Below are 22,957 nucleotides of genomic sequence, written 5' to 3'. Positions count from 1 at the left end.
TCATCCTTCTGGTGAGTATAATGAACAGAAAGAGAGAAGTTTTTCCTATGGAAAAACTGACAGTTACCATGGTTGAAAGTAGGAAACAGAACAGGGATTTGAAGATATGTTTAACCTCCACTGCCTGTTGCTTTCATTAGAAGTGAGATTATCACTAATGGTTTTACTTTTATCATTTGTTACATATTCTGTAAGTCAAGCTATGAGCCTTCCCTGAGGTTCTCCTTTTAGATCAAGAGTTTTTATGTGTGTCAGTCATGTTGCAGCCTCATTAGTGTCTGTGTGACATCCCTCATGATATGGGAGAGGGTGTCACATTGCTCCTCTGAGCACAGCTGCAGCACACATTAGCAAGTAGCAAGATAGATCAATATTGACTATGAAAGTTTCAATTTTTTCAAATTGAAAGAATGTCTGGAAACTTTTTCAAGTAATACATGAGTCCAGGAAACAGAATATGTCATAGTAGCAAAGTGGTTTGCCTGTCTGCCATTCACAGTCACTGTTGTAAGAAGTGACACTTGCATTGTCACATGCAGAAAACTCTGATTGAGTGCTTTTTTGTCACAGCAATGGTTAGGTGGGTGCTACTGAGCATGCAAATAATGGGGGTGGCTAAATAAAACCTCCAAAAACCTTACTCTGCTCAAAAAATGATTTCTGCTTCTGTCAGTGCCTTCTGCTTCCGAGCATTTGTGGACACTGGTTAATTGTCCAGCTCTTATTTTCTTCTGGCTTTTCCACACTGGAATAATTATCCTTCTAAAAAGTCTTTCAGCACCAATGATCTTTACTTAGCTAATAGTTTTGCTGAAGCCAATGATCGTATGTTGATTTTCTCCTTTCAAGTTAAAACCAAAGTATATATGAGACCACTGGCTGCTGTTGTTAAAGGGGAGTTATAGCTGCCCTCTACAAGTAGTTGGGAACAAAGTTGTCCAGCTAATCAGCTCTGCGTGCCTTCAAGGTGATGGTTGTAATCTATAAAATTCTGCGTCCATCTAAGATGAGGTTTGCATCCAGAAACGTATACTTAAATGTATATATCCTATTTAGTCATGTATTGAAAACAATAAAAACTAGTAATCTAATAGAAGTTGGCTATTGTGTACCTTTCTGGATATTGATCCACAGTGGTAAGAACATGTCTATACTTTCATGTACATACACAAAAGTTCTCAGATACTTCAGCTTGATGAATAGTATATAGACTTGAATCAAAATAAGAGCATCCAGAAATGACATTGGAACAACTTAACATTTATAAATGTGTTACTGTTATTGTTCTTGTTTTGTTTACTATGGCTAGGGAAATTTCTCATATTTATGATATGAAGTCAGAACAAGACTGTTCCAGTCCCAGTGGCTCACATCCTATTATAAGAGAAGAGACAAATGGATGACAAAGGGAAACACACTGGCAGTATGCAAAACACTAGCAACAGTGTAAGAGTGGCCTTGAATCCCATAAATCCCATACCATAAAGCTTGTGATTTTCTTTAGGATCTGTCTTCTAGAATTGATTTATTAACTTAGTTTTCATGTCTTCATTGGTTCTAGCATGCAATGTTGCAGACAAAACCAAAATACAGAAATGTGACACTGAATAGAAAAGTCACCATCATGTGACAAACAAAAGCCCTCCAAACGTTTGCTTCTTAATTGTAAGCCAATCTTTTGATTTTGGAGGGAAAGAGATGAGTTTAAATGCTTGAACCTAACTAATGACTGGAGTAGAGCACAGTGAAATGGCCATACCAATATGTCTTGGAACACTCTACTAACACTTGTGGGAAATTAAAGTTAAAAGCTTCTGACTTGGTTAAACTGGGACAAATTTCAGAACAAAGATCCAAAAGTGCTCTTAAAATGGCTGGAGTTCAAGAAGGCATCCAGGGTGGATATATGAAGGCAGGCTATTGAAGTGTCTGGATTTGGGTTATATTCCCCATTAGACTGGCAGAACCCATACGTTTTCATCAAATGCAAAACTATGTATTTGCTTCAATTTTTAGTTGAAGAGAGTATGTAGAATGTAGACATTGTATAGAGTTCAATTTGTTGTGTTGTTCTGTTTTCTCTTTAACCAATGCCACTTCAAACAGGGATTTAATGATTCCTGAAATTAGACAGAATCTACCATAGAAATGCTTTAAAGATGTATTGAACCAAGGGAGAAAAATTCAGAGTAGAGATACCTGAAATTCTTTTATAGCAAGTTTAAAAATTTGACAAAATAATCTGGAAATGGTGTTTATTATTTACTAGAATTTTGTGCAGCAAAACTATGTGGCTTCCTGAAGTATGTTGTTTCTCAAATAGAAATTGGTTTGGTGAAACTCATTCCCATTACTGGGAAAAGTTTTTTTTTCTTGCGTTTTGAATGAGGTAGACAAAGATAGCAAAGGAGTTCCTCTGTTTTTATTATCACATCATTTATTGTTTATTATATCATGCTTACTAGAATGTGAGGTTCTAGTGAATGTTTTTGGAGTTCTTGAATGATTTTGTGTTCAATTTCAAGGTATTTTCTGTACATGTATTGTCTGAATATTAAAATTGATACTAGATTGTAATTTGGAAATGTAGTGATCCATCACTCTTTCCATTGCTTAAAATGTTATTTTATCAACATTGTCTTGTCTTGTGAAGTCTTTATTCTAAAAAATATTCCATTTTCCATCCTTAATTTTCAGGGTAACTTACTTTGTTGAGGTTATAAACAAAATGACAACAATAAGTATTTTCTTAATGCTTTTCTTCATTGCAAGCATGGTTAAACTTAGGTTGCTCTGCTATCCAGTATACTGTTGATTATGATAGTCAAGGTGGTAGTCCCACCATACTTTCCCAACTAAGCAAGTGATTTAGCCACCTTCTGAATGTGGAAAACCTAAGAATAATGACAATAAAAAATATTTTTTGTCTAGTGTGCCATGGCACAGTGGATTGGATCATGTGAGGCTTCGTATGCTGCCTAATGCAATGTAACATTGCGGATAAAATAAATCAAATTACTCAATTAGACTTGAAAGATGATAGCTCTTGTAAAGCAACTGATGTGAGAATATGTCAATGCAGTAAATTTCAGAATTTTATTAAGTCTAGAATATTTGAAACCCAACAAATGCATATGAAACAAGTGATTAAAAATACAGCAGTATGCTTATTACTGACAAAGCTGTTGCCTGAAATGGAATTCAACTAAATTTAATGTTTTCTTTGTGTGCTCAATATTTTTCTTCATTTCTGCAAGTGCTTCCTGGAGACATTGACTTGAGCTTCAAAGCGTACTGCTATGAATGCTTTAGTGATTATCATGGCAGCTAGACTCAGAATTTTCAGTATATATATATATTTTGGTAAATAAGCATGGAGTTGCTGTAAGTTGTGTGTAAGCAATTAGGAAGCTTATGAAGACATGCCTATTCTCTTTACTTAAGCTGTGTTCTTTTTTGTTTCTGCTTTTTTTTACTTTATGAAGGTAGAACACTCAATTCTCACTCAATATACAGAAGTTTAAATATGTTGCTTTATTTGATCATTGTGATGGCAACTGTGAATTAAATTTTTCAAAAAGATAGGCAAAAAATGGTTCAAAAGCAAGGTTATTTTCTTTTTTTTTATATATATATCCAAAAAAAGGGTGCACGCATGTGCATGTGGTCTTCCGAAATACAGTGTTTATTCTATAAAAATATAATGCATTTTCTTAAATTTGCAAATAAATTGTTAAATTAATGTGGTGGGTTGATCTTGGCTGGATGCTAGGTGCCCACCAAGCCGATCTATCATTCCCCCTCTTCAACTGGACAGAGGAGAAAAAATAAAAAGAGCAGCTCATGGGTCAAGATAAGGACAGGGAGATCACTCACCAATTACTATCACAGGCAAAACAGAGTGATCGTGAGGAAATGAATTTAATTTATTGCCAATCACAAGTCAGAGTAGGATAATGAGAAATAAAAATCAAATCTTATAAAAACCTTCCCCCACCCCTCCCTTTTTCCCAGGCTCAACTTCAGTCTCAGTTTCTCTACCTCCTCCTCCCCAGCAGCACAGGGGGACAGGAAACAGGGGTTGCGGTCAGTTCATCACATGTCTCTGCTGTTCCTTCCTCACTCTTCCTCTGCTTCAATGTGGGTCCTTCTCATGGGCTGCAGTTCATGAATGGCTCCAGCATGAGTCCCTTCCACAGGGTGCAGTCCTTCAGGAACAGACTGCTCCATCATGGGTGCCCCACGGGGTCACAAGTCCTGCCAGCAAACCTGATCCTGGGCTCCTCTCTCCATGGGTCCACAGGTCCTGCCAGGACCCTGCTCCAGTACAGGCTTCCCACAAGGTCACAGCCTCCTTCAGGCACATCCACCTGCTCCAGTATGGGGTTCTCCATGGGCTGCAGGTGGATGTCTGCTCTACCATTAACCTCCATGGGCTGCAGGGGGACAGCCTGCCTCCCCATGATCTTTACCATGGGCTGCAGGGGAATCTTTGCTCTGGCACCTGGAGCGCCTCCTCCCCCTCCTTCACAGACTTTGGTGTCTGTGGAGTTGCTGCTCTCACATAGTCTCACTCCTCTCTTCTGGCTGCAGTTTGTTGTACAGGTTTTTTCCCCATTCTTAAATATGTTATCACAGAGGCACTACCACTGTCTCTGATTGGCTTGACTTTGGCCAGAGGTGGGTCCATCTTGGAGCCAGCTGGCACTGTCTCTATTGGATATGTGGACAGCTTCTGGCATTTTCTCACAGAAGTAACCCCTATAGCCCCCATGCTACCAGAACTTTGCCACACAAACCCAATACAATTAGTTAAAAATTAAATTAAAAGTGGCTTCTTCAAGAAATTTGTCTTCTGGGTTATATTTTCATGTGTGTTCTCAACAGCAGAATAACATTCTCTGAAGAACAAACCTTCATTTATGAAAGGAGGGTGCCCCCATTAGTATCTGGATTTGTTCTCTATTAATTTTAAATATGTAGGAAGTTTTCAGAGTCTGATAGGACAGTGTTAAGGACACTTGGGTACTATGAATATAATTTTGATTTTGTAATCTGTTTAGATTTCTTTTAAGTTTAGCCTCTGTGAATACTTATTAGTTTCAGAGTTCTTAACACTTGTTCTTTAGATTATTAAAATGCTTCTCTAATGTATTTTCCTCAATAATTTACGTGTATTCATAATATGAAATTTATGTTGCACTTCATGTCAGAAGAAAAAATTCAAATAAAATGTGTTTGTTTTTTCTTGTAGGTATTGCATAATAAAACCAATAACCCAAAACTAGAACAAAAATATAATTAACTTACTTTCTCTGTGTAGCCCACTGTTTGTGAACGGGAGCTCTGTGTATTTGCTTTCCAAACATTAGGAGTCATGAATGAAGCTGCTGATGAAATTGCAACTGGGGCTCAGGTAGAATTATCTAATGCTTATTACATGCCTGATTTTTTATAGTATACTTAGTCTTCTCAATTTCTCCTAGTATTTATTAACATGTATACCCATTATGAATACTCTTTGGTAAGTATTTTTCCACTCTTCTACTATACCTGTAAATACATTATTTTATGCATGGCATTTTCAAACAGTTCTAATGAGGTGCTTCCGTTTTTACTTCCATGTTATTAAAGTAACTGTTTTCTTGTTCTGTTGTATTCAATTAGGTCACCTGGGTTGTTAATAAAGGCAGACATTGTCATTTGGAGATAATTCCCATTTATTTTCACTGTTAAAGGAAAAATTTACACAGACATGGGTACCACTAGGCTTGCTTTAATCACAACTCAGAGTTGGGCCACCACCTCAGTGAGTGGCAGAGAACAAAGGGATACAGCACAATTTATATACACTTATCAAATCATTAGTCAGTGTCTGAAATTTTTAGAAGTTTCCTTTGGTCTTGTCAGTTCTGCGAATCCATCACCTGACCCTGTCCCAGCTGATTCATCTATTCGGTTCCAGTCTCTGCCTCAGTTCCAAGGTCCTCCTTGGATCATGATCTTCTTTCTGACTGCTTTAACTCACACAATCCTTCAAGCACACTTAGTCTTTGAGCAAGCAATTCCTATTCACATATACTATTTTTTTCTAAAAACACCTGCATTTTTGAGAGCAGCTGTGTATACAAATTGATCATCTATTGTTTCTCTATTCTCCTACTGATTAACTTGACTGGGTTTTAAACCAGCCTTGGATTAGGACTATACAAGGGCCAAGGCCTGGTTCTGCCATTTAGCAGCTTCAGCACTTAAAACTTCTTAATTCAAAATACATTTTCTTTAACATTCACCTAATGAGCCATTACTACTCTCATGCAATTAATAAGCTACTTCCTGTTCATGGTGTTAGGATGCAGCTATCCACTGAGTATCTGTTGTTTTGATCATTAAATAACAATGGGAAAGTCCTTACCGATTTTGCTACATAGGGTTTTTTCTCTTTTCTCAAGGATCAGGAATTTAATGAAAGCTTGCTTCCTGACTCTAATTTCAGTCATTAATGTATTTATAACCATATCATTGTTTTCTTTCATAATTTGTGTATGTGCCTAAAACAAAGTATTTTAAACTATGTTTCCAAATCACATTTAACCTTAGATTGCAATAGTTACAGGACTTTGTAAATTAAAAAAATTAAAAGAACTTATGTTTAAGATCTTTTTAAGATCTTAAGTTAAAAATTTACACATCTCACGGAAAAGTGCATTTTTCTCCAATTTCCTAAACATGTCACTCACTGTGCACTTATGTAGTAAGCAACATGGGTTTTAGAAGACCAAATGTTCAGTTAAGTTAACTTTAACTAGCACTAGTAAGTCTAGCCACTGGAAATAAACTATTTGGCTAAGTGCCTGAACACCACCTACGGGCATATCCTCAAAGGAAGAAACTTGCAGCAGTGTGCACCAGCTTCTTCACTTGAGTATATAACTGCAGGATGTGAACATCAGCTCATCTGATGTCTGAAGACAGATGGCTATATTTGCAACATCTAGCATGCCAAACATTGGGATACCTGTGCAGGCTTGTAAGAAATTTAGAGAGGTGTGCTGATGAAGCCCCACCTCTTCCCCAGCCTGAAGTCCTCTGGACACCTCAGCTATGTGTTTCTGTGAAGCTAGAGTTTTATTTTTTGAATGTAGGCACTTACATGGTATTTAGGTACAAACAAGTAGCTCTCACTTCTCTTTTTAAATACAGCTGACAGGAGAGATGGTTTTGATTAGCACTCGTGTTCTACATAGGTATCAATGTTGCAGGGTTGCAGGCATATGGGGAGCTTGCCCAAGATCTCTAGAGTACCTCTACATCTACAGAGCTTTGCTGCAGGGTACTGAAGTGATTACAACCTTAATGGTACTTAAAAGAGTTAGATAAGAGGTTTTGTGGATTGTTCCACTGGACCTAGATGACTAAATCTTGCTAAGTCTCACTCTAGTGATAGCATTGCACTCAGCTCACTATATCTTATCTGGTCAAGATCCTGTTCCTGTTTGCAGAAATAAATTAACACTTTTAGGGTATGATATTAGTTTAGGATGGTGTGACTCACATCATAGACTATCAGCACAGTGGTTATTTTCTCCATTGATTATAAAGAGCTTAGGCTGACTAGTAAGAGGTAGGTGTTTGCATTGCGAATCTCTAAATTTTGTCAGATGAATCTTCCTTTGAACCATTTTGTGTAGCGAAAGAGCCTAAATATAGGTTCCCGTTATTACAAATCACATTCTGTTCTTTCAGCTGTGCTTTCAGATAGTTTCCTAAGGTATATACCCCTACTTTGTCACTCCCAATATTCTGATGGCTCCTTCTTAATAGTGAGAGATAGCACTTTCTAAAACTTTCAGTCCTGAACTCTACTTGCCTTATTTCAGTCACATAGTCAAAATGCCTGAAAATTAAATGTCTGATTTGTTGATAGTTCAGACACCCTGTAGCGAGCCTCTGGAGAGAGAGAGAGAGGCACTAAGAGATTGATGTCATAAGAGAATTGTCATCAGCAAGTGTCATCTTGTCCTCCTTGAAAATATTTAAATCCTAATTTATGAACTTCAGTACCTACTGTTAAGGAGAAGTTCAGGCCCAACTATAAGGACATTTACTAGATTCACAGCACTTCCTATTACCAAGGAATGCATACGCAAGTTTGTATTATAATGCTTGTATTAGACTTACCTCCCAGTTTAAGTTGCTCTGCATTCTCTCAACTCAAAACAATGATCTCAGGTGAAATCAATGGTTTAATTAAGCCTCATCTGTACATGTTTTCCCCCATGTCAGAACAATATGTTGGTATTATGGTAAGAAACAATATAGGAGTCAACAGTTGCTTTAAAGGAGGGCCTTGGTGTGGTGTTCTAAGAACTGTGCCAATTTTAAGACATAGTCCCGTTGTGCAAATCATAAAGCAAGACAACTTTGGGTCACTGTATTAAGAGGTTTGGGGACTCAAACAACTCTTCCCTAGTAGTGTTTTGCAGCTGGAGGCTAAGAAGTGCTTCTGAGAAGCAGGATGTAGAACTCAGGCTCAATTTCATAGTGATACATTTACACACTTGCAGGCCTGTTGCCTGACCTGACTGTATATGCAGACTCCTGGTCTCCTTTGCAAATGCTAATGTGGATGCCCTATTTTGAAACATTCATCACACTTGTTGGTATTATAAACTGGAAAGAATTCAGAGCACCATGGATGAAGGAACCATTATTTTAAAATTTTCATTTTTCAATATATGTGAGAGATTTAGTGACTGAAGCTAACAGAATATTTTTAAACTGATGGAGAAAATTGTCCATTTATGCCAAAGGAGCAGAGGAGAATGGCAACAGTATCACTCACTGCAGTGCAGTTCCTTTTCCCTTTCATCACGGCTCTTATTTTCATTCTGCTTCTCTAAAGGACCATCATTTTTTTTTTTACTCCAAATGATCAGATACAATGTCAAATATATGATAAATTCTAGAACAGCTTGAGCTGTGAGATGAGATCTGATCTATGCGGAACTGTAGGAGGAACCAGGGATGCCTAGTAAGTACGGCTCATCTCAGCTTTTCCTTTCTGTCATGGAAAAGTCTATTTTCACACAGGAATGTTGTCAGAAGGCACAGAGAAACCAGGGGGAAATGAGATAATTTGCAGCTACATTTTTATGCAAGCAAGCAACTTTGGATTTCATTATGAGCTGGTTTCACAGTTGCCAAAAAGCTGCATTCTCTCTGTTTTGTGATTGCTGTAGTCTATTTTTAACCTCCGAGTTACAAATTTTGAAACAATTATACAGAAATCTGTTGCTAAGTTGAATGTGTGTCTATGTGCACATATGTAAATACATGCCTGTGTACACATTACATGCATGATCTTACAGTGAAACCTCGGAAATCATAGATATTCAAAACCATGTCATAATTTTGTACAACAGGAAGGAAGGAAGAGGATCTCCCAGTGTGAGCCATGTAAATGACCGTTAAATCACTGCACTGTTCTGGCTTTACCAGAAGCAATGTTTCCTAGTGTTTCCATGATTACAATCTTCAGGAGAACAGCAGGCAGTGGTACAGATTGACAATCCCTTCCTCTTTCTTGAGCAACATTTTTCACTGGCATCTACTGCAGAAAGATACACAGATTCAGCATAACTTCATTTCCCTAAAGAATTAATTTCATCCAGGAATTAGCACATGTACACAAGAGAAAGCAGGACTGCAAGCAATGTATTTGACATGCTAATATATTTTGGACCGGATACTGGTCCTACTTATGAACCTGGAATAATGTACCAGGGCTGGACCCAAAGCCTGTTGAGGTCAATGGAAAATTTTCAGTCCTAAACTATGTCCTGTGGATAACATGGTTTGGGTAATATAGATAACAATTAAATATGGTATTACTGTAATGTTTAAAAAAAGCAGACTGGATGACACAGTATGAAAGTACATAAAATAAATAATTATTTTCTTTATCCCTAGGTGGTTGATCTATTAGTATCCATGTGTCGGTCTGCATTAGAGTCACCTAGGAAAGTTGTCATTTTTGAGCCATATCCTTCTGTAGTTGATCCTAATGATCCTCAGATGCTGGCCTTTAATCCCAGGGTAAGTAGTTATCTTTCATTATGTCATAGCTTGATTTCAGTCATGTGTTAGATTTCAAAGCAAAGCCTTCTTCTGGAGGAGTCTCCTTTACTGTAAGAGATACAGCTCCAGAATATAGCACAAGTGTGTGACTATTTTTGGAACTTTGTAGGTTTTTTAATTGTCTCTGAGAAGGTATTTGTGAATAAACTGTAAATTGCATTCGAAGTTATGTTGAAGCCAAGAACTTCTTTTAGGGTACAAATTATAGGTGCAAAATTGTATATTCTTAGTGTCTTTCTCTCAGTGTACACATTGGACACAAAGAGAAAGATGGCCTTTGGGAGGTGTAGACGATGTAGACTGGGGGATTTCTTGTCCATCTTTTTATTCTTAAAGTGGTTACTGCTGTCATCTCATTTTATCATTGCAAACAGTTATGGCCTTAAACTTAATTTTATCAAATGTTGGACATAACAGTCGAGTTTTATACAAGCATCAAATTTTGAAGAATTGTGTTTGCACTACTTGCTCCTCAGGCTGCAAATGCTGCCTCTCAGGGAAGCCCTGGGGAAGTTGTGAACTATTACAGCTCACTTGAGACATCCTCAAGGGTGTAAACAAGAACTTTGGATGCCCTGCATTGTGATGCATTTCACTTTTTCTGAACAAAGGCCAGTTAGAGATGGTCTTTCTCAGAGGAAGGGACGGGACGAGTGTATTCTGTAGTGTATGGGAAGGAGGACTTGCCCGGAGGTGCTTGGAAAGGGACTGATAAGGAGACAGCTAGTCTGGCGGCTAGGGTGGGGGTTTGAAGCAGATGAGGGACTGTGAAAAGTGGTCACACTAGAAGAGTAGTGGAGAGAGGCCCTGGGCTGATAGGACCCACACCATCTCCTCCCACCTTCTTGCCAGCATGGGTGAGGTGAAAGCCCATGGGCAGAAGTTGGCAAGACCCAAAGATGGAGAACAATGAGGCTCCTGAAGGCAACATGGCATGTGGAGCTGGTGAAGGATGAACTGTTAATTTCATCCTCTCAGAAAAGGTGGAACCCTCTGGTAGTGGTTCCCAGTCAGAAGGTAGACAAAGGTCAGGGTGAGGCAGAGGGACAACTGAAGGACCTGTTAGCAAAGTAAACACATCTGCTTGTTTAGCATTTTATTTAAAATCTATTTGTTCACTATATTATTTAACTTAATGGCATATTGTCCAAATAACTGGCAGAGCCTGTGTTTAGTTACAAATATTTGTTTAAAAAAAGACCTAATTTTTAAAGTAAGTCACACTGTTGTGTGTTGGGGGTTCCAGTGAAATTCAAAGAAAAAACATCATGATAATATTTTTTCAGGGAATTTTCCTGGAATATGAATGAGAGTCCGTGTATAAAGTGGAAGGAAGCTAATGGTTAGAAATGTTTGAAAGGATTGGTTTGCTGAACATTCATCCTAACTTTGGTTTTATATACACTCAAAGAATTCAGGTTTTTGTAGAGCCAAAGACCAATATACTTTTAATTTATTTGCTTATTTTATGCTACATCAGAAGAAGAATTATGAACGAGTCATGAAAGCATTGGATAGTATCACTTCTATTAGAGAGATGACACAGGTGAGTTTAAAAATCTATACATAACTTAATCACTATTTTTAGAACTAGGAAGATGTTTTTATTGCTTGCCTATGATGAGTGGGGAAGTGAATAGTATCATCTCTTTCCTATAGAGCTGTAATAATATTTAAATGTGTGTTAAAAATAACAAACCTATAGAATCCATAATGGCAGTCAAATATAAGTGTTGAAATAGAACTCAGATCATTTGAAGTTTAAATAAGAGATAATAACAGCAAAATGGGACATTGCAACGAGATAATCACCAACTGCTGCATTTCTGGAAATATTAAACTGGGTCTTTTATTTCCAAAGCAAAAGAAATTGATTTTGTGATAGTTTTCTGAATGATAGCTTTATTTCTATTATAACAAAGCACTAGATCAGCTAAGTATGGTTGGGGACTTGGAAGGTTGAATCTCTTGGGATTACTACCATACGATTTCTCAATATTCACAAGTGGGACAGAACGTGATAGCTGTACTTATGTTTATTGTTACACTTCCCAAACAGCCCAGCTGATTATAAGTTATTATTGAAACCTCTCCCACGTACCTTGCTTTTCCAACTGTTATATAAATGTAACCTCACAAGAGTTTATAAATCTTACTCTATATGTATTCGTAAAGTACTTTGGCATTCTGGAATGAAGAATGATGTGTATAGAGAGCAGTAAAATACATTGAAAATTAAAACTCAGATATTTTGTTACTTAATGTAACATCTTGTAAAAATTTTAAAAATCAGGTATTTCTGTTACCTAATATAATGCCTTTTAAAAAGAAAAATAACCACCATTTGGCCTTTTTTTAATGTTAAAATAATTCTTGGACTGAAAATTTTTAAAGGGTTGCTTTTCACTGTGATTGAAATCAAGACAGGTTTTCAAAGGGATTATAAACTGATACAGTATTTTACTTTACCAGTTTATACCATAAAACAGTTAACAAATTGGAGTGGATTATCTTTGGGTATTTTGAGAGACTTAATTTTGTGAAACTTCAGTCCAATTTCTTATTCTAAGAGCCAAACATAAATAGACATCTTCTGCTGTTCTCCCTGAGATCACCAATGTTTGCTATAATATACTCATTTTTATGCTAATTATATGCTTAATATTTTACTCCATGGAAAATAATTGCTATATTAATTCTTGTTGTCAAAACACATTTATAACTGTACAATGCTAAATATCAGTAAAACTGTGATTTAAGCCTAATAATGAGTCCCATGGATTCATTTTAATAGATGAAATCATGGGCAATATAACATATAAAATCTAACCTTATGATTTCAACTAGAAATAAAGAGTGTAATTACTCTTTTCTAGGCACCTTACTTGGAAATAAAGAAGCAGATGGATAAACAAGACCCGCTTGCACATCCTCTTCTACAGTGGTATAAAACTGACTCACATGAGATGATAATTATTAAAGTACCAAGTTGAATGAATAATCACTTCACCAGTTTAATTTGGTATAAACTCACCCTAAGAATTAATGTCAGGGTTGACATTTGCAACTGCATTTGTTTCTGGACCTCATCTGGGCCCTCTGAAAACACTGGAAAGACTCCAGCTTATTTGTATGGCCTCAGATCTGATTTGTAGTCAAGTTTTGGACTGCTTTCAATTGATAGGTTCAAAGACCTGCAGCTGGGTAATTTGTGGTGGCCATTCATAACACATGCTTAAGAAGAAAAGTTTTCTTTGGTTATTATGTCTAATACATCTAACTGTTTCTTATTTTAGGGTTATTTCTAGTAATAGATCACATATTGTGAAGCTACCAGTGAATAGGGTAAGTGTCTGTAGGTTCTTTATTATTTTCTCATGGCACATATTAGTATTTTAGGTGGGACTCTCTTGTCCAAATGTGTCTACATTCAAATTAATCACATGGGCTCCATTAATAGACAGGGGAGAGAAATAGGCAGTTTCAGGTCATAACTCATAGAACCATGTTGTGAATATCTAAAATAGGTCAAAGGAATAATGCTCAGAAAAAGCCTCTTTGAGATGAGTAGCTCAAATGAAAGTGTCTACCTTATAGTCATCTGTAGAGGAATTACAGAGGAATGAAGCTGGGTTAATTAGCATTGATAATATACAGCTGTGGGCTGGCTTCAGTGGCAGTGGGTTGGCTGATGTGGATAATGTGCAGCTGTGGCTAGTTCCTGCTAAGTAGTTAAATAGCTGTAAGGGGTATGGGAGGGGAGCTGTGGATGGAGAGAAACCTGGAAGAAGGTGCTTGGGATGTAGGTGAGATAAGGAGAGGCCCAAGGAGAAGCAGGGGGCCTGGATGAGGAGAGGCTGGTTGAAAGAAGAGCCCAGAGAGGGAAGAAGCAGGGTGGTCTGGCCTGAAGAAACAGCATGGACAGTAAATGAACTTCTGAAACCTTGTGGGGGATTGGTAGCTGTGCTGGGGCAAGGCTTGGGAACTACTTATTGAAGTTAACCTGGTATGGGATGGTAAAAGCCTTGTTGCAACTGGCTAGTTTTGATAGTGCTATAACAGCTATCTGAGAAGAACATCACTATTTGTTTTGTTACCCCATAGAATATTAGATGAAGTGTACAAAAAGCAGTATACAAGCATGATGTATCAGGAGATCTGTATAAGAGTATGCTGTACAAAGAATATAGCTCTAGAACTTTAGAGGGATGGTGCTGAGATTAATTTCTGAGTATGTGTGCCGCTGATCTTCTGAATAAAGGTGTAGTAATCTGCAGCCTTTCATATCTTAATTCAAAGCCTGCTCTGATCAGAATACTATAATGAAATTGTTCAATTTAATTACTTTACTAGAGCCATATTAAGCTGAAGTATGCTTCAGAAACCTCTATATGTTTCATAAATTGAAGGGCACTTTACCATAGTTTTTACCTGAAATCCGACAGTAAATGAGACCAACTTCAACTTTGTTCATGTAGTTATTTAAATGCAGTCATATATTGTGTGAAATAGTATGGCATCTTAAGAACTAGCATTATGGAAATACAATGCTTTTGTGTTAACTTTACGCTACTATATTTTACAGCAACTCAAGTTTATGCACACTCCCCACCAGTTCCTACTTCTCAGTAGTCCACCAGCCAAAGAATCCAATTTCCGAGCTGCTAAAAATCTCTATGGAAGTACCTTTGCATTTCAGTGAGTACATACATTCATATTAATTAAAGGTTACTAAAATGCTATATTTTTGTTCTCACAATTTGATGTTTACAGCTGGGAATCTATTGTTTTAAAGGATTACTGATTTCATTTTGTACTGTACATTTTAACACATTTAACTCTTTCAGTGGTTCACACATTGAAAATTGGCATTCCATCCTGAGGAACGGTTTAGTTGTTGCTTCCAATACAAGGCTGCAGGTAAATAGCAGACTACTTTATAGACTTTAGCTAACCTGTGCATGTTTGGTTACATATTAAGCTTAGGTGAGTTTTCAAGGGATTTGGTTCTGGTAGCCTTACAGATGGCAAAAAGGGGTGACTTCAAATACCCTTGTTTCCTGGAAAAATTTCTGAAGCAATTAAAATAAAACAATGTGTCTGCTAAAATACCATTGGTGGAATCAGTGTTTCAATTTTACATTACACAGAAGCACCTCCAGGAGGCTTAGCTCCATACTGCTTAAAAGCAGTCTCAGGAATTAAAATTTAGAGCTATGTAATCTATGCCTGTTATAGGACCCAAGAGCATACTAGGCTTACAGAAGCTGGGTTTACAGCATCTTCTATTCTCCTCTGGTTTCTTTGGGAAGGGGATATGAGTGTACTGGCCAGGAGGGAGCTATTGCAAACTTCAGTTTTTCAGACTGAATCATCAGGAGACGCTATTGCAGAGCAAAGTAGGCAGTATCAGAGGGACTGGGGAGCTGTAATTCTGAGTATTTTAGCATCAGGGTTTTGACAGGTCATTCCCTGGAGCTGAGTCAACGAGACATTGAAGGAGGATCCTAGACTGCTTACTAAGGATTGGGGAATAGGAAAAAATGAAAAAAGGGAATAGAAATATCTGCTGTTCCTCTTAATGGTTTGGCTGTCTCTATTGGCATCTTTGTAAGTTGTTTTTTTTCCCCCAAAAAGCAGGATTTACACACCAAAAGTCACCAAAGTAGACAAAAAAGTAAGCATGAACAAAGGGTTTTAGAGTTGAGATACTGGGAAGAGGAGGAAGCAGTAAAGACTTTTGCACAAGTTAACATCTTTAAATCTCTTACACAACTAGGACATATCCTGAGCCCAGTTCATTCTGCTTACCACAGTACAAGCCCGTGGTGGGTTGACCTTGGCTGAATACCAGGTGCCCACCGAAGACACTCTATTGCTCCCCTTCTTAACCAGACAGGGGACAGACAATATAACAGAAATATCATGGGTCAAGATAAGGACAGGGAGATCACTCGCCAATTACTATCACAGGCAAAACAAATTCAACTTGAGGAAACTAGTTTCATTTATTGACACTGAGATCAGAGTAGGATAACAAGAAATAAAACCAAAACTTACAAACACCTTCCCCCCCCCCTTCCCTTCTTCCCAGGCTCAACTTCACCCTTTATTTCTCTACCTTCTCCCCCCTGAGCAGCGCACCGGGATGGGTCATGGGGATTGTGGTCAGTTAATTTCAAATTATCTCTGCTGCCCCTTTCTCCTCAGGGGGAGGACTCCTTACACTCATCCCCTACTCCAGCATAGGGTCCCTCCCATGGGAGGTAGCTCTCCTATGTGAGTCCTTCCCACAGGATCCAGTTCTTAATGAACTGCTCCAGCATGAGTCCCTTCCACAGGGTGCAGTCCTTCAGGAACAGACTGCTCCATCATGGGTGCCCCACGGGGTCACAAGTCCTGCCAGCAAACCTGATCCTGGGCTCCTCTCTCCATGGGTCCACAGGTCCTGCCAGGACCCTGCTCCAGTACAGGCTTCCCACAAGGTCACAGCCTCCTTCAGGCACATCCACCTGCTCCAGTATGGGGTTCTCCATGGGCTGCAGGTGGATGTCTGCTCTACCATTAACCTCCATGGGCTGCAGGGGGACAGCCTGCCTCCCCATGATCTTTACCATGGGCTGCAGGGGAATCTTTGCTCTGGCACCTGGAGCGCCTCCTCCCCCTCCTTCACAGACTTTGGTGTCTGTGGAGTTGCTGCTCTCACATAGTCTCACTCCTCTCTTCTGGCTGCAGTTTGTTGTACAGGTTTTTTCCCCATTCTTAAATATGTTATCACAGAGGCACTACCACTGTCTCTGATTGGCTTGACTTTGGCCAGAGGTGGGTCCATCTTGGAGCCAGCTGGCACTGTCTCTATTGGATATGTGGACAGCTTCTGGCATTTTCTCACAGAAGTAACCCCTATAGCCCCCATGCTACCAGAACTTTGCCACACAAACCCAATATAGAACCAGTCAGGGAAAAAATATCTACTCACCAAGGATCCTATACAGCACTGTAGGATCTGAAGGGGTGAGAGCATGATTGCACATTCCTATTGGACTTCTGCCACGTTGCAGAGACAATGTGTCATTGGGTCAGAGGAAAGACGTAAGTGTGAGCATGACTCTAAAGCCCAGTGGTCATAATATCTACTTGGGTAGGAGGTACTCTGGATTCTCATTTGTGCTCCAACAACTACTTTGTGTGTTTTCTTTAAAGACTTTTCCACATAAAGCAGTCAGTCCCTGGAGATGTGAAACCCATGCTTTCCCCCCATTCCAGACAAGGAAATGGCCACAGCACTAATAAAAAGTGCTGTTTTGTTGCTTAGACCAAGCTCTGTGATGCAGAAAAGTGATGTTGAAGAGTCTTCCCTTTCCATTCCTTTCTTCTTTTCAGACATCTGGTAGCTTTGTGGGTAAAGCACAGTCCAGTAGTAATGGGATATGCATGTCTGAATTGGCTCAGGCAAAAGCTTGATTGAACCCATTCCTTTAGTACTCAGGCTGAACTAGTGACTGAATTTTTCTATAGTATATGTGCAGTGTTATCACTGTGTCTTCATTTGTTACCTTAAAGAAAAGTAGCTGTTGTTGATGGCAATTCACAAAGGGTGGCTTAGGTTGTGGTTCCTGCCAAGGTTTTTATGTGAGATATGCTGAGCTTGCTCATCCTTGTTAAGTCTGAAGTGTATTTGACCACCTACAGAAGCATCCTCCATGGTAATATTAGATTTAAAAACAGAAAATGCAATTTTTTAATATAAATCTGATGTAAAATTATCTTTGGGTATTTGGACATGGTTTCCAGAATATACGTTTAATTTTATATTCACAGCATGATTATTTTTAAAGACTTCTTTGAACACTATTTATTACTGGACAATAAATTAGTGCAGTGAGGCAGATGCTTATCTACATTAGGACTTGTGCCTATCACTATTATTTTTTCCAGATAACCAAATTAATGTTAAACAATCACTCCGCTCTTTTTCAGCTCCATGGTGCAATGTTTGGAAGTGGAATCTACCTTAGTCCATTGTCAAGCATATCATTTGGTTACTCAGGTGATATTTATAAATCACTCTAAAGTTGGAGAAATATAGGGGAGTATCTTAGTCTACTGCTTTTCTTACCAGCTTCACTGTTTACAACACTTTAGTAAATCTTATCTTTGTAGGCCAAGATTTAATTTATTTAAAAAATAAAAAAATTTAAGTTCCCTTATTTAATAACTGTCCTCATTTTCCAAGGTACTGAGTATATTGATACTGTGCGTTAAGTAAGTAGTAGCTAATAATGGCTGCTGTGTGTAATGGAGCAGGTCTTGATTATGCAGTAGAAATCCAACTTCGGGTTTGTGATTTTTTTGTCAATGTCTGTCATGAATTCATGGGCTTTTAGGACCTGATCTGACAAAATAAATAATTCATCAATATACGTGTTCAACTGTATATGTTTAAAAATATTTTCAAGTATCACCATGTCAAGGTTACATAGAAAGTACAGGACAGTGTGTTTATTTTAGCATGAGAAGGGGAGGGAACCTAATTTGTCCCACTAATAAATCCATGAGTGAGTGTTGCAGAGTTTTCCATGTAAGAATAAAATAAAAAATAATAAAAAATAGAAGCAAAATAGAAACATGATACACCAATGTGTATATTAAGAAACTTTCATAGAGATTTTAAATTACAGTGATTTTTTTTCCTTTAGTTATGTTGTATTTGCAGTTTCATAGAACGGTTTGGGTTGGAAAGGACCTTAAAGATCATCTAGTCCCAACCCCCTGCCATGGGCAGGGACACCTTCCACTAGATTAGCTTGCTCAAAGCCCCATCCAACCTGGCCTTGAACACTTCCAGGGAGGGCGCATCCACAACTTCTCTGGGTAACCTGTTCCAGTGCCTCACCACCCTCACAGTAAAGAATTGCTTCCTAATATCTAATCTAAGTCTACCCTCTTTCTGTTTAAAGCCATTACCCTTTGTCCTATCACTGCATGCCCTTGTACAAAGTCCCTCTCCAGCTTTCTTGTAGGCCCCCTTTAGGTATTGGAAGACTGCTATAAGGTCTCCCTGGAGCCTTCTCTTCTCCAGGATGAACAATCCCAACTCTCTCAGCCTGTCTTCATGCGAGAGGTGATCCAGCCCTCTGATCATCTTTGTGGCTCTCCTCTGGACTCGCTCCAGCAGGTCCATGTCCTCCTTATGTTGGGAGCCCCAGAGCTGGATGCAGTACTCCAGGTGGGGTCTCATGAGAGTGGAGTAGAGGGGCAGAATCCCCTCCCTTGACCTGCTGGTCACGCTTCTTTTGATGCAGCCAAGGATGCGATTGGCTTTCTGGTCTGCAAACGCACATTGCTGGGCCATGTTGAGCTTCTTGCCAACCAACACCCCCAAGTCTTTCTCCTCAGGGCTGCTCTCAATCCATTCTCTGCCCAGCCTGTTCTTGTGTTTGGGATTGCCCCAACTCAGGTGCAGGACTTTGCACTTGGCCTTGTTGAACTTCATGAGGTTTGCACAGACCCACTTCTCTAGCCTGTCTAGGTCCCTCTCTATGGCATCCCTTCCCTCTAGAGTATGAACCACATCACTCAGCTTGGTGTCATCTGCAAACTTGCTGAGGGTGCACTCAATCCCACTGTCTGTGTCCCTGACAAAGATGTTAAATAATACTGGTCCCAATATGGACCCCTGAGGGACACCACTCATCACTGGTCTCCACTTGGACATCAAGCTGTTGATCACAACTCTTTGAGTGTGACCATCCAGCCAATTCCTTATCCACCAAGTGGTCCATCCATCAAATCAATGTCTACGTTTCTTCAAATATTAAAGTGTTGGTATAGTTGAATGTGTGTTTTTGTGCATGTAGGTAAATTTAATTCTGAGAGTTTTAGTTATGTTTTCTGATTTTCAGTGTTTTTAGGTAATGTCACAATTAATTTTTAGAGTTCAGTATTTTTTACTAGTATTTACTGAATTTCGGTGTCAGTAATCTCTAAATGCCCTTTTAGCTTTTCAAAGATTACACAAGTAAGGAAGCTCTTTAGGACTCACTAAAAATGCAGGTTGCAGTATCATTATGTCACAAAATGCCCTTCCTTTTGGACAATGTTGCTTTGTAAGCTTCAATGTGTTTTTTCTCATCTCTATCTTTTTTTTGGTCCTTTCCACCCAGTTTCCTCCAGAAAGGAGGCCTATATTCCCATGAAGTATATAATATTTGATGCCATTAAAAACCACAGAGGAGTCCTACACTCCCTGTTACTTCATAGACTTAAACTTCTCTGTAATTCAGTCTGTGTGTGCAAGCTATCAAGAAATATGGGATACTGGAAAAGCAAGGAAGCCTGTAATAGCATACAATACAGGAATTTTATATAAATTAACGTGTAGACTATAAGAGAAATGTAAGGCATGAATGTAGGTGTTTAGATTTCTGAGATGGAAATTGGATCAAAGGTGGGTGACAAATAATTTAATACTTTTACCTGTAGATAAATTAATTAAACCAAGGTAGACTTTTAAACTGCCTTTAAATAAATTAATTACTCCTAAAAATTTAGACTTTTAATAAGTCTAAAGTGTTAAAGATTAATATTTAAAGTCTTTTCTCTCATGATTTTACTGTTCTACCCACTGTAAATCAGACTGTTATTTCAACCTGAATAGGGTCAGTTAAACTCAAGACATGCTGACATGCAACTCTTAAGCAACCACCTAAGAGCTGAATTCAGTGGCATTTAAGCTCATGTTTATCTGTTTTTGCATCTGCTTAATGTTAATTTGACTTTCCTAAGGTCTTTGCAACGCATGCAGATGTGTTGGCAATTTGCAGGATTAAATCTAAATATTCTATGACAAAATTAACTAGCTTTTTGACTGCCATGCAGAGGATTGTGATTCCCACTGTGCTACCTGTTTCATTCTCCATACTTTGCTTGTGAAAGTATTTATATGCCAGGGTATCTTACATGATTTTAATATTCTTAGGGATGAACAAGAAGCAGCAGAAAGTGTCAGCTAAAGATGAACCAGCTTCAGGCAGTAAGGGCAGTAATACATCACAGGTACAGTACATTAACTATCTCTGGAAGATTTGTGGTTTTACGTTTGGGAACTTGGTAGCTGAAAAAGAGGCAGTATTCCCTTTGTGAAAGTTAAAAGTTTTATTTCATTGAATGCAATCAAGAACTTCAGAGACTGCAACCATCAAATACAGCCCAACTGCTTTTAGTAACAATTTACAAAGTATACTGCAGGTACCTGTGCCATTCTTTTTCAAGTAGTTGTATTTGGGAAGAGAAAGAAAACAAAGTACAGATTGCATTATTACCCTTAGCAAGCCCTTGCTTTCTGAGTTCTAGACTTGCAGAAGAACCATGCAAAAGGAGTTGAGAGTGGTTATTGCTGAGAAAGGAGTAGCATTTCATTGATAGCAAGTCAGTTTTTCTTTGTCGTAGTTTTAAGATATTAAACCATTAGAATTCTGCTTTATCTAAAGCAAACATAGCATTTATGTGTAGGGATAAATTTTGAGAAAGAAATATTACATCTGTCTCCATCGTTAACATGTAAAAACTACAGAATAATCTTGCTTTGGAGAGAGATTGGTATGTAACAGCAGAAGCCCTCAGATATGAGAAGACCAGTAAAATATCAGGGTAGTGGCCAAAGAATTGATGATCAAATTCACCTTGTAATTATTTTTTTCTGCTGTCTGATAGTTCCAATAATATTATTCATTCTGTAATAATAGGGACTTTTCTTTCTGGATAAAGGAGTTCAAATCCCTCCTACAATAATCCAGAAAAATAATATAAATGTATTTAGAAATTCTATTACATTTAGAAATAAAATAGAAATGTTTTAGAAAGACTGCCTCTATCTCTGTTCATTAACAAACCACTGAAAATAGCAGCCCTCTCCTTTGTTACTTTTTCACTCAGTTTGTCTTACTGCACTAATTAAGTTTTCTCATGTTTTTACATCTCAGACACAGAAGAAAGGACAACAGTCACAATTTTTGCAAAGCCGTAACTTAAAATGCATAGCCTTATGTGAAGGTAAGCTGAAAGCCCTTGAAAAACTGTTTTAGTCATGGACGTGGTGTTACTGGATGCAAATCAGTGAGACCTTTAGTTCCAGTACTGGTTGGTTTTAGCTAAGAGACTACTGGTAGGCATACCAGTACTTGTTTAATAGCTGACCTTTATATTTCAGTTCAGAATGTTTCCCTCTTCAAACAAAATTTGTAACACATGCTGAATTTTCAAGAAATAATAATATGCACGTACTGACGACTCATCTGGTCTGTCTTTCAAATGTGATCATATTCCTAAGCCATCAATATAACCCAAGTCATGGTCTTTATTTTAAAAGGTGACTTCTTGCAAGCTCTTGACAAACGCATTAAACACCTACAAGTCAGAAAAAACAGCTTTCCTATTGAATTTCCAAATAATATTTCACTTCTCAGGCAAATATACTGTTCGTCTGGTAACCAGTCTGTTCTCTCTGATGGCTTCAGAAATTTTGTGAAGTTAAAATCCAGTGCATATGAGTATGGTAGTTCTTGAAAGACTTGGCTATACTTTTATTTAGTTATAATGAAACCTCAGCAGATTTTGAGAACAACAAATTATAAAATGTGAATAAGAATTATACCAGTAATTGGTAAGTAGTCTTACTGGCCAAACAAAAAGAAAATAAATTAAATTCAGGGTTTTTTTAAAAGTAAAAATTCAGACAGACAGTGGAAAAGATGTTATTTCAAAACGGAAGCTTTAAGCTATATATGCTGCTTTTTAATATATTTTTGAGAATGTT

General features: G+C 38.0%; 1 protein-coding gene across 1 annotated transcript in view; it reads left to right on the top strand.

Moving 5' to 3' along the window:
- The window catches only part of LOC129782999 (protein mono-ADP-ribosyltransferase PARP8-like), a 160,692-nt gene that overhangs the window by 135,029 nt on the left and 2,706 nt on the right, over window positions 1-22,957 (top strand). Inside the window, exons 15-24 of the mRNA XM_055792595.1 lie at window positions 5,324-5,416; window positions 9,973-10,098; window positions 11,621-11,686; window positions 13,017-13,084; window positions 13,437-13,485; window positions 14,726-14,838; window positions 14,988-15,060; window positions 18,121-18,190; window positions 21,122-21,198; window positions 22,125-22,194. Coding sequence (XP_055648570.1) covers window positions 5,324-5,416; window positions 9,973-10,098; window positions 11,621-11,686; window positions 13,017-13,084; window positions 13,437-13,485; window positions 14,726-14,838; window positions 14,988-15,060; window positions 18,121-18,190; window positions 21,122-21,198; window positions 22,125-22,194 — 805 coding nt within the window. The remainder of the gene's footprint in view (window positions 1-5,323; window positions 5,417-9,972; window positions 10,099-11,620; window positions 11,687-13,016; window positions 13,085-13,436; window positions 13,486-14,725; window positions 14,839-14,987; window positions 15,061-18,120; window positions 18,191-21,121; window positions 21,199-22,124; window positions 22,195-22,957) is intronic.

The sequence above is a fragment of the Falco peregrinus genome, chromosome W, assembly GCF_023634155.1.
Source record: "Falco peregrinus isolate bFalPer1 chromosome W, bFalPer1.pri, whole genome shotgun sequence".
NCBI classification, from domain to species: Eukaryota; Metazoa; Chordata; class Aves; order Falconiformes; family Falconidae; genus Falco; species Falco peregrinus.
Note: the sequence above shows the minus strand (reverse complement) of the source record. Positions and strands in the feature narration are given on the sequence as shown.